Source organism: Mesoplodon mirus (assembly GCF_964341445.2).
Source record: "Mesoplodon mirus genome assembly, chromosome: 3".
NCBI lineage: Eukaryota > Metazoa > Chordata > Mammalia > Artiodactyla > Ziphiidae > Mesoplodon > Mesoplodon mirus.
Genome location: NC_138978.1, coordinates 19,140,142 through 19,152,544, shown reverse-complemented (window position 1 = coordinate 19,152,544; position 12,403 = coordinate 19,140,142). Strand labels below are relative to the sequence as shown.

Here is a 12,403-nt window from a genome sequence, read left to right as displayed (position 1 = left end):
GCTCCACAACGGGAGAGGCCACAACAGGGAGAGGCCCACATACCGCAAAAAAAAAAAAAAAAAAACTATACTAAAAAAAAGAATAAAAACAGACAGACAGAACCCTCGGACAGATGGTAAAAGCAAAGCTATACAGACAAAATCACACAAAGAAGCATACAGATATGCACTCACAAAAAGAGAAAAAGGAAAAAAATCTATCTATCTATCTATCTATATATATATATAAGGAGGAAGAGAGCAACCAAATCAGTAAATAAACCTACCAATGATAATAAACTCTAAATAGTAAACTAAGATAAACATAAAACCAGGAACAAATTAGATGCAGAAAGCAAACCCCAAGTCTACAGTTGCTCCTGAAGTCCACCGCTTCAATTTTGGGTTGATTCGTTGTCTGTTCAGGTATTCCACAGATGCTGGTACATCAAGTTGATTGTGGAGATTTAATCCACTGCTCCTGAGGCTGCTGGGAGAGATTTCCCTTTCTCTCATTTGTTCGCACAGCTCCTGGGTTTCAGCCTTGGATCTGGCCCCGCCTCTGTGTGTAGGTCTCCTGAGGGAGTCCGTTCTTCACTCAGACAGGATGGGGTTAAAGTAGCAGCTGATTAGTGGGCTCTGGCTCACTCAGGTCGGGCAGGAGGGAGGGGTACAGAATGCGGGGAGAGCCTGTGGCGGTAGAGGCTGGTAGAGGCTGGTGTGCCGTTGCAACAGCCTGTGGCACACAGTGTGTTCTCCCGGGGAAGTTTTCCCTGGATCACAGGACTAGTGGCGGGGTGCACAGTCTCCGGGAGGGGAGGTGTGGATAGTAACCTGTGCTTGTACACAGGCTTCTTGGTGGCTGCAACAGCAGCCTTAGCATCTCATGCCCATCTCTGGGGTCTCCGCTGATAGCCACGGCTCGCACCCATCTCTGGAGCTCGTTTAGGTGGTGCTCTGAGTCCCCTCTCCTCGCGCACCCTGAAACAATTGTCTCTTGCCTCTCAGGCAGGTCCAGACTCTTTCCCGGACTCCTTCCCGGCTAGCTGTGGCACACTAGCCTCCTTCAGGCTGTGTTCACGCAGCCAACCCCAGTCCTCTCCCTGGGATCTCACCTCCAGAGCCCGAGCCTCAGCTCCCAGCCCCGACCCGTCTCAGCCGGTGCGTGAGCAGACAAACCTCTCGGGCTGGTGAGAGCTGGTCGGCACCGATCCTCTGCAGGAATCTCTCCGCTTTGCCCTCTGCACCCCTGTTGCTGCGCTCTCCTCTGTGGCTCCGAAGCTTCCCCCTGCCTCATCCCCCTCGCCCCATCTCCACCAGTGAAGGGACTTCCTACTGTGTGGAAACTTTTCCCCCTTCACAGCTCCCTCCTAGAGGAGCAGGTCCTGTCCCTATTCTTTTGTCTCTGTTTTTTCTTTTTTCTTTTGCCCTACCCAGGTACCTGGGGAGCTTCTTGCCTTTTGGGAAGTCTGAGGTCTTCTGCCAGCATTCAGTAGGTGTCCTGTAGGAGCTGTTCCACATGTAGATGTATTTCTGATGTATTTGTGGGGAGGAAGGTGATCTCCACGTCTTACTCCTCTGCCATCTTGAAGGTCTCCTTGCTCTTTCAGTCTTGTAGTACCCATTCTTTTATATTCTACAGGTTAGTCACCTCTCCCATCCCAAACTCATGCATTTGGTTTTGAACCAAAATGGTGTTTTAAAATTTTATTTCTTTTTTTAAAATACTTATTTATTTAATTTATTTATTTGGTTGCCCTGGGTCTTAGTTGCAGCAGGCAGGCAGACTCCTTATTTGCAGTTCGCCAGCTCCTTAGTTGTGGCCTGCAGACATGCAGACTCTTAGTTGCAGCATGTGTGTATGATCTAGTTCCCTGACCAGGGATCGAACCCTGGCCCCCTCCATTGGGAGCGCGGAGGCCTATCCAGTGTGCCACCAGGGAAGTCCCTTAATAATTTAATTCTGTTTACATTTATCTTCTTAAATTAGACAGTTTTTTTTTCAGTCTTGTCAGGACATTTTAAATTCTGACTTGGTCATAAATTTTGCTTGCCATCTTTTTCACTTTGTATCCTCCTTGCATTTCATTAATATGTCAACTTTGTCCTCATTCGAGTTATGGGTAAAATGTGTGAATGGGGTAGGACTAAGGATAAAGCAGCATACTTTTTAGGACCAAATCTCACCCCACCCCTGTGGACATTTCAGCTATTAACTTGCTTATTATTTCACATCATTCTACTGTCTAGTTCACCTTTTCATCTTGTCCATAAGGGGATATCTCTTATTAGATAATTTGTCAAATGTCTTGCTAAAGTTTAGAAAAGTGAAGGCTGTATCCATCTGAGCTACCATATACTGATCGTATCAGAAAAGGAAAGAAGGTTAGTTTAGCATGACTTGTTTTTCATGTATGTATTTATTCCTCTTAACATAATCATCTCTTTCCGCTGTAAGACTTTTAAACCATTCATATGATAGTTTGTTATAGATTTTTAGCATAGAATCAGCCTCAGGCTTTCCGGTATATTATTGACATCAGACACCTTCTTTTATGTTTTAAAAGTCAGGTCAGTGTTTGCATACTTCACATCATTCTCTTTCTCCTTGATTTTTCATAGATTTCAGCATTTTGGTCTTTTACTTCTTCTATTTCTCATGTATTGCAAAATGATGCTGTTTTTACCTCTTTGTCCATGTTGGGCTTCATTTTTTTTTTTTTTTTTTTTTTTTTTTCTTTTTGCGGTATGCGGGCCTCTCTCACTGTTGTGGCCTCCCCCGTTGCGGAGCACAGGCTCCGGATGCGCAGGCCCAGCGGCCATGGCTCACGGGCCCAGCCGCTCCGCGGCATATGGGATCCTCCCAGACCGGGGCACGAACCCGTATCCCCTGCATCGGCAGGCGGACTCTCAACCACTTGCGCCACCAGGGAGGCCCTGGGCTTCATTTTTTAAATATTAGTATTTATTCTGCCTAGTCCAGACCAACAAATATTCTCCTTAAATAGAAGATGAAGGGTAAATTTTACTGAATGTAAATTATACCTAATAAAGGTGACTTTTAAAAAAGGAGCAAGAAGACAAAAACATAATGGTCACTGAGCTGACAATACATATAAGGTGTTTGTTGCTCTGTGTCTGATACTGGTACTATATAATAATCTGATTTCGCTTATCAGTTCCAATTAGAGGACCCATCTTCCTTATTGTTCTGTGCTTTTTTGTTAACATCTTTGCTTAATCTTTAGTGTTCTTATACTTTTCTTCGTGTCTTTTCTATTCTTGAATGTTAGAATTACAGTATGTGGCTTTATTTGGTAGAAGAAATATGCAATTTGTTTCTTTAAAACAGAAGAAACAGTTAGATGGTTTGGAAGTGTTATTTATTATCTAATCACATTTAGCTAATTTGTTTATTTTTCTCAGACTCCACTTGAAGTCTAATCCTTGGGGATTTCAAATGATATTCAATTGAAATAGCTCTACAACGTGTTTATAAAATATTGTTGGGCCAAAAAGTAATGGTGTGTTTTTATTCTCTCATTTATTCTTCAAAAATAATTGTTCAGGGCCTCCCTGGTGGCGCAGTGGTTGAGAGTCCGCCTGCCGATGCAGGGGATACGGGTTCGTGCCCCGGTCTGGGAGGATCCCATATGCCGCGGAGCGGCTGGGCCCGTGAGCCATGGCCGCTGGGCCTGCGCATCCGGAGCCTGTGCTCCGCAACGGGAGAGGCCACAACAGTGAGAGGCCCGCATACCGCAAAAAAAAAAAAAAAAAAAAAAAAAAAAAAATAATTGTTCAGACTTTGCAAAAGTAATTTCTGGGGCTAGACCAGCTTTGGCTTCAGCCTGTATATTTTTTAAAGAGGTATACCAGCAACTGGCTATAACACATAAATCATCATGAAATCTTTTATGCATAGTTCTTGCCCCACCCTTTCCTCAGCCTTAGCTGTCAGCAGTGCCACCACCTGTTTCTGTCCTGTGGGAAAAGATTGGTAGCAAAAGGTATCACGGCCCTCTGTGTTCAGCTCTGCCAGTGTCCCACAGAGCCAGCCATCTGACTTGTTAACCAGTCTTAATTCTGCTCTCAGGAAGCCACCAGTTCCTCCCAGGTGATGTGCGAGGTTAGATATTCAACAAAGAGAGAGCTGCTGGTTAGTCTGTGTCAGTTCTAAAATTCATAAACGTTAAACTGATCTCTGAATATCTTTGAAGTTCTTAGCTTTCTAACACTAACGTTTAAAATGACATCTTTAATTTTTTCCTAGCTAGTCATTTTAAGCCTGACTCTTTCAGTAGAAAATACTATGCTCTGCTATTAAAAGAAGCTGAGATAAACATTAATTCTGTTCACAGGCATAAGGAGCATAAACTCTGGAAAATATTTGAAATACCTGCCTAGAAAATGGCTGCTTTTGTTTGTCTTTTCCTTTTGCTAGTCACCTGGTTTAGTATAGTGGGTTTTTTCCTTTTAATTTTAATTTATTTTATTTTTATACAGCAGGTTCTTGTTAGTTATCTGTTTTATACACATCAGTGCATATATATCAATCCCAATCTCCCAATTCATCCCACCACCCCACCACCCCCCGCTTTCCCCCCTTGGTGTCCATACTAGTATGGTGTTTTATAGCAAAAAGATAAGATCTTAAGAGAAACTAAAAAATAAATTGGGGGCCCATTTACTCTATTTACCTTATCTCTAAATGCATTTTTTTGCCATCCTTAGAAAAGAGTAATAGTTTTCTCACCACCGCCTGAAGGGTTTGTTTGAGGTAATGCTTGAAATTAACCTCCAAGTCACATGAAAATTAAGATGAGAAAGCAGTGTTAGTACCTCAAAACATAGTTGCACACTACTGAGCAAAGTAGGCTTTAAAACACTGTGTGGTTGTGGTGTAGTTGTTCTTTCAACTTTATAGATTTGGATAGGTCATCTTAGTATGGCTTATTTATTGAGAAGGGAAAATGCTTTTAAATGGTTACGTTTCTAAACGTATATAGTACACAGCACTGTTTAACTGAATGAGCAAAGGATAGGGGATAGTAAGCTCTCTGAAAATGAAATACTGCTACTGAGAGCATTTTCGGACAGAACTGGCGATAGCCCCAGTATTTTCTGGTGAATTAGGAGACTAATTTTTACAAGAAAGTTGAACATGATCCCATCTGCCCTTAGAGCCAGACAAAGCCAGGTTTAGGGGAAAATAATTTCTCTGGTGTGCAAGGGTACCTTTAACTATTCTATTTACTTTTGATTTCAGGCTAACCTAGATGAAAGCCAGATGAGTTCACCTACATTCCTTAGAGCTTTAATGACAGCTGTTTGTAAAGCAGCTATTATAGGTAAGTAATATTTCTGAAGGCAGCTCTTAACACCTGAAATCCCCTGTATGTCAACTGCTGATGAGATGATGTGGGTCAGAGTTTATATTGCCCTCCAAACTTGCCCTGTAAAGCTCAGTTTCTGTGCCAAATGGATACCATGTCTCTCTGTAATGCCTGGCTGTCTCGGGCAGGGGGGTGAATAGCTGCTCTGCCTGCAGAGAGCCCAGATGCGAGCAGTTGCTGCGTGCCTTGTGTTCCTCAGTTCAACGGAAGTTGGTGCATGATCCTTGGGTTGTTTTATACTCTGCTACATGTGACTTTTCCTTTACTTTTCACCTCCAACATTCAAAGCCTCCTGTCTTCCATTGAAGAGTTTTAAAGAACAGTTTGAATATTCTTATTTAATATCAATGAAGGGCTAATCTCAACAGAAAAGCCATTATATGTAAATACATATATGAGGAAAGAAAATACCAATTATTTCTCCTGCTTTATGTTGACTTTATATGATAAGACATAGGTGGATAGGATTCAAATTGGTAGAAAACCTAAATGTTCCAAGCTGCATATAGTTTTTACCAGTACTTCATGAGATCATCCACTTAGTCTCAGACAGAAATCCACATTTCTGTCACTGAAGTAGAAAAAAAAAAGAAATCTGTCAGCTCAAAAGTTGTTCAGAATTTCAGGTCTGTCTTTATCATTATAGAGATAGCTTCAGAGTTTAAGATTTTCTCTCAGATGAATGTTTTTTCAGATGAATGTTTTTCCAATGTTAGTTCTTTACCAAGGAAAATAACAGGCTAAGTGGAAAGTCTTCATTAAAATTTTTAAAGTAATTTTCAGCATCTATACAACCATAAGACTTTGGTGTTTTAATATCAGAGTTGTAAAGTATAGAAGGTGCTTTTCAAAACAAGATTGTGGGGCTTCCCTAGTGGCGCAGTGGTTGAGAGTCTGCCTGCCGATGCAGGGGACACGGGTTCGTGCCCTGGTCCGGGAAGATCCCACATGCCGCGGAGCGGCTGGGCCCGTGAGCCATGGCCGCTGAGCCTGCGCGTCCGGAGCCTGTGCTCCACAACGGGAGAGGCCACAACAGTGAGAGGCCCGCGTACCGCAAAAAAAAAAAAAGAAAAAAGAAAAAACAAGATTCTGTCCCAGTGCTAACTTACAGAAGAAATAAAACTGCATGCTTAAGCTTGCACAAGCCTCTTAGATAGTCTCATCCACTAGAGGGCAGACAGCAGAAGCAAGAAGAACTACAGTTCTGCAGCCTGTGGAACAAAAACCACATTCACAGAAAGATAGACAAAATGAAAAGGCAGAGGACTATGTACTGGATGAAGGAACAAGATAAAACCCAGAAAAACAACTAAATGAAGTGGAGATAGGCAACCTTCCAGAAAAAGAATTCAAAATATTGATAGAGAAGATGACCCAGAACCTCGGAAAAAGAATGGAGGCAAAGATTGAGAAGATGCAAGAAATGTTTAACAAAGACCTAGAAGAATTAAAGAACAAACAAACAGAGATGAACAAGACAACAACTGAAATGAAAACTACACTAGAAGGAATCAATAGCACAATAACTGAGGCAGAAGAACGGAGAAGAGACCTGGAAGACAGAACGAGGGAATTCACTGCCACGGAACAGAATAAAGAAAAAAGAATGCAAAGAAATGAAGACAGCCTAAGAGGCCTCTGGGATAGCATTAAACACAGCAACATTCGCATTATAGGGGTCCCAGAAGGAGAAGAGAGAGAGAAAGGACCCGAGAAAATATCTGAAGAGATTATAATCGAAAACTTCCCTAACATGGGAAAGGAAATAGCCACCCAAGTCCAGGAAGAGCAGAGAGTCCCAGGCAGGAGAAACCCAAGGAGAAACACACCGAAACACATAGTAATCAAATTGACAAAAATTAAAGACAAACAAAAATTATTGAAAGCAACAAGGGAAAAACGACAGCATACAAGGGAACTCCCATAAGGTTAACAACTGATTTCACAGCAGAAACACCACAAGCCAGAAGGGAGTGACACAATATATTTAAAGTGATGAAAGGGAAGAACTGACAACCAAGATTACTCTACCCAGCAAGGATCTCATTCAGATTCGATGGAGAAATCAAAAACTTTACAGACAAGCAAAAGCTGAGAGAATTCAGCACCACCAAACCAGGTCTACAACAAATGCTAAAGGAACTTCTCTAAGTGGGAAACACAAGAGAAGAAAAGGACCTACAAAAACAAACCCAAAACAATTAAGAAGATGGTAATAGGAACATACATATCCATAATTACCTTAAATGTGAATAGATTAAATGCTCCAACCAAAAGACACAGGTTTGCTGAATGGATACAAAAACAAGACCCATCTATATGCTGTCTACAAGAGACCCACTTCAGACCTAGGGACACATACAGACTGAAAGTGAGGGGATTGAAAAAGATATTCCATGCAAATGGAAATCAAAAGAAAGCTGGAGTAGCAATACTCATATCAGATAAAATAGACTTTAAAATAAAGAATGTTACAAGAGACAAGGACACTACATGATGTTCAAGGGCTCAATACATAAGGCAGCTGCTTACAGCTGTAAAAGAGGAAATCAACAGTAACACAATAATAGCGGGGGACTTTAACACCTCACCTAAACCAATGGACAGATCATCCAGACAAAAAATTAGTAAGGAAACACAAGCTTTAAATGACACAGTAGACCAGATAGATTTAATTGATATTTATAGGAGATTCCATCCGAAAACAGCAGATTACACTTTCTTCTCAACTGCACACGGTACATTCTCCAGGATAGATCACGTCTTGGGTCACAAATCAAGCCTCGATAAATTTAAGAAAATTGAAATCATATCAAGCAACTTTTCCGACCACAATGCTATGAGATTAGAAGTCAATTACAGGGAAAAAAACGTAAAAAACACAAACACATGGAGGTTAAACAATATGTTACTAAATAACCAAAGATCATTGAAGAAATCAAAGAGGAAATCAAAAAATACCTAGAGATAAATGACAACGAAAACACGACGATCCAAAACCTATGGGTTACAACAAAAGCAGTTTTAAGAGGGAAGTTTTTAGCTATACAAGCCCACCTCAAGAAACAAGAAAAACCTCAAATAAACCATTTAACCTTATACCTAAAGGAACTCGAGAAAGAAGAACAAACAAAACCCAAAGTTAGTAGAGGGAAAGAAATCATAAAGATCCGAGCAGAAGTAAATGAAATAGAAACAAAGAAAACAATAGCAAAGATCAATAAAACTAAAAAACAAAAACAAAAAACCACGCATGCTTCTAGGCCCTGAGCGTGCTTTTCTTAGCCCTTTGTTTTAACTGTGCCTTTCCCTCAGAAGGCTCAGATTAAATGTGTTGTTTGCCACTGTCACAGTTAGTCCTCATCCTGATAGTAATAATAAAATGGTTCTAATTCTTTTACCCTTGTGAAAAGATTTTATATGAACTATCACTTTAATTTCCCTTCTAATTCCTTTTGTAGTTTGAAACGTCATGAAACCACTGTCCCTGTTTCATTACGATTAAAGATAAAGAACTGAGTGTGCTGCTCTTGAGGGAACCCAGCACTCTAAATGTATCCACCACCCCCCCCACTATATTTTTGTTTGTTTGTTTCAGGGAGAATATCCCATGAAGAATTTCAGAGAATTTTGGGTTTCAAAATCTTTGCCTTGGACCCCCTTGCTTCCTCTTTCCTTGCAGAGTCATGTGTGTCTTATCGACTCAGAAAATTGAAAATGGCTCTGTGTGTTAATGCTCAGTTCTTCTATCACCTCCAGCCGACTGTTCTACCTTCCGGGTAGACACTGCTGTTATCAAGCAGAGAGTGCCGATCTTAATCAAGTACCTGGACTCAGACACGGAGAAGGAACTGCAAGCACTTTATGCACTACAGGCATCAATAGTAAAACTTGACCAACCTGCCAGTAAGTTTACCTCTTGCTACAACTAACCCAACCAGAGGGTGAGACTTATCCAGGCCAAGACGTGAGAGATGGTTGGATGGGCTTGAACAGTGGACAGTAGAAGACTCACTAATCACAAAAACTCAGAGAACCAATAACTTTAATAGACCCGAACGTTTGTAAGTGTTTGACTTTTATGGGAAAATGATAACAAGAACACTAGTCTATATTAGAGATTTAATCCTCATCCTAGGGCAGGTCTGTCTAATAGACTTTCTGCAATGATGGAAATGTATCTCTGTCATGCAGTATGGTAACCATGAGCCACACCTATCAGTTGAGCACTTAAATGTGGCTACTGTGACTGAGGAAATAAATTTCATTTAATTTAAATGTAAATAGCCACATGTGGTTAGTGGCTACCCTATTGGACAATGCAGGTCTAGGGCATCTTGACATTAGCATATGTGCAGTACAGTTTTTCACCTTCTTAGACACAGGTCTTAATAATGAAAGAGGATGGTACTCTTCAGAATCCTCAGATACCCAACAAAGACATTAAGGCAGTTTAGACTAATTTTCAGTTAATAGTTATGATTAATTCTGGCTAACCAGACAAATAAGGTAACCTGAATACCAGAGTCTTAGTGATGCTGGTAAATTAACTGAATTGTATTAAATCTTGAAAATTCAGTTGAAACTTGTGAAAGTGGATAGTAAATACTTGGCTATTTTAGAGATAGCACTGAAGTAGTTCTTTGGCAGTTCCGTAGGCTGTAGCATTTTCAGAGTTTTCCTTCTTGGCTAGTGCTATTAAATCCCTCTGGGAAATAAAGGAAAAGATTGAAACAATCCTCAGGGTGTAACTGAAGAGACATTCTATCTTTAAATCTCTCTTTTTTGAACAATAATATAAGCTAAGTTTCCACTGTGAGAGCAAAACAGAGGATTAAAATTGCCCAGATCATCTGGACATTGAAAACGATAAACCACGACTATCATTTCACTGGGTAAAATCCAGATGAGATAGTTTTTACCCTTTTTTTCATATGAATTATTACTCTTTTCATCTTGAAAATAACATTGGGGGGGGAAGTACATTCTGCCTTTTTCTCCCAAAATTTGTAAAAATAATATATTTTTATTGTAAAATTTCAAACGAAATGTATAAAGAAGAAAGTAAAAAAAAGTATTCTTATATTTAATTTTTAAGTGTTTAGGGTGAGAACTACCTGATATCAAACAACTCAGCAATATCAGAAAATAGTTCAAATTGAACAAAATAATAGGAATAGGAAATAGTTTAGACTGCTTAAATCTTTTCCCATTCTTTAGACAAATGGTTTTGCTCTTATGCTATCAAGAGGGAGTGTGATGAAGTGTCATGGATGCTCTTATCCTGGGGAGTTCATGTGCATCCATTCACTGCTTGGAAATACGGTCTTCTCACAGCTACAGTGCCCCCAGAACTGATGGTTTATTTTCACCTCCTTGCAGATTTGCTACGGATGTTTTTTGATTGCCTGTATGACGAGGAGGTGATCTCTGAGGATGCCTTCTACAAATGGGAAAGCAGCAAGGACCCCGCAGAGCAGAATGGGAAGGGTGTGGCCCTGAAATCTGTCACAGCATTCTTCACATGGCTGCGGGAAGCAGAAGAGGAGTCTGAGGATAACTAAAACTTCAAATACACAAAATGAAACAAAAGAAACAATTTAAGTATTTTTATAAAAAGTGTCACGTCTTCGCCAATCACAGTGCAGCAAGGCCAATTCTCGCAGAAACCCCCACGTGTGCACGAGTGGGAGAGGGGAAAGAGAAAGAAAGGTGATCATGGAGGAAAAAGGTACTGGAAAAAAGTAAACTTCAAACCTGAGGGCGGGAGCACTAAAACCAAAATACATGTATTATTTATAGAAAGTATTTTCTGTTTTAATCTTTTCTTTTTAAACGAGGACTCATACTTTAAAAAAAAAATCTGTTTAGCAAAAAAAAAAAAAGTTGAGAACTTTTAATTTATTTTAAGGACTGCAAATGCCAGTGTAATTTTTTAATTTGCAGTTTCTGTAAACAACTTGTATAATAGAAAAGCAGAGAAATAAATTTCCCTCCCCTTCAGATGCACCTCACGTTTGTTTTAAAGCATAGTATTTAGTCCAGATTTAAGAAGGTTTGGGGTGAACAAGGTAAGAAAGATTATTATTTTTTTTTTTTGGCATCAAATCTTTCTGCCTGCCTCTCAGCTTGCTTCAGAAAATAAAAAGATCAAAATAGTAATCAAAACATACATAACCTTGGAACAGAAGGAAATGCTGTGGACCAGAGAACTCCAAGAATTGTTTTAAAAAAAAGTGCTACCCTGGGAAAAGTACTCTTAATACTTTTGAAATCTTTAGAGCAACTTTAAGGCTTGTAAATACATAGAACAAATATTTAAAAAAACAAAAAGAAATTGACTCAATACTATTTCTTTTCACTTTCAAAATATAAAGAACAAAATAAAGACAAACGTTGCAAGTTTAAAAGAAAGTAAAGTGACTTCTCCTTTTGACAGCTGCTGCATGTGCGCCCATCTCTGGGAGGTGCTGTCTGGCTTCTCGCTGTCTAATCAAAATCACTTCTGAAGTAGGGGAGAGAGTGAGAGAGAGAGAGTGAGAGAGAGAGAGAGAGAGAGTGTGTGTGTGTGTGTGTGTGTGTGTGTGTCTGTCTGTCTGTCTGCCCGCCTGCCTGCCTGTGTGTCCACAGTTGGAAAAGGCAGGCTACTTTGTGGGTAAAGGAGGATGCTTGTGCTTGGGTGGGAGAGCTTCTCTGAAGTCCAGGGGACGCTTCTTTCCAACACCAACTAGAAATGCATTTGTGGTAGGAACAAACCTAACAGCAATATTTTAAATAACCACGTGTTCCACTCTATGTATTTGGATTAGGGGCACTAATTCAATTTGATACTACCACTACCACTGATTTTTAAAATCATCATTGCTGCCAGTGCTTAAGAAACGCAAAGATGTCTTCTAAAAAATGAAAGAAACCAAAGCTAAATTACACTTTTTAAAAAGTGGGTGTGGGGTCTAAAACCAAACCAATACCATGTGTGAAAATCACATTTTTCCCAACTTCAGCTTCACTCAAGCCATTCTGGTGAGTAT

General features: G+C 40.1%; 1 protein-coding gene across 17 annotated transcripts in view; it reads left to right on the top strand.

The window, feature by feature from the left end:
* The window catches only part of EIF4G3 (eukaryotic translation initiation factor 4 gamma 3), a 397,045-nt gene extending 385,278 nt beyond the window's left edge, over window positions 1-11,767 (top strand). For all 17 annotated transcript variants that reach the window (XM_082614842.1, XM_082614845.1, XM_082614849.1 and 14 more), the window contains 3 exons: window positions 5,246-5,327; window positions 9,132-9,278; window positions 10,755-11,767. In XM_082614842.1, the coding sequence (XP_082470968.1) occupies window positions 5,246-5,327; window positions 9,132-9,278; window positions 10,755-10,936 (411 nt within the window). In that variant the 3' untranslated portion in view covers window positions 10,937-11,767. The remainder of the gene's footprint in view (window positions 1-5,245; window positions 5,328-9,131; window positions 9,279-10,754) is intronic.
* Window positions 11,768-12,403: the final 636 nt, after the last annotated feature.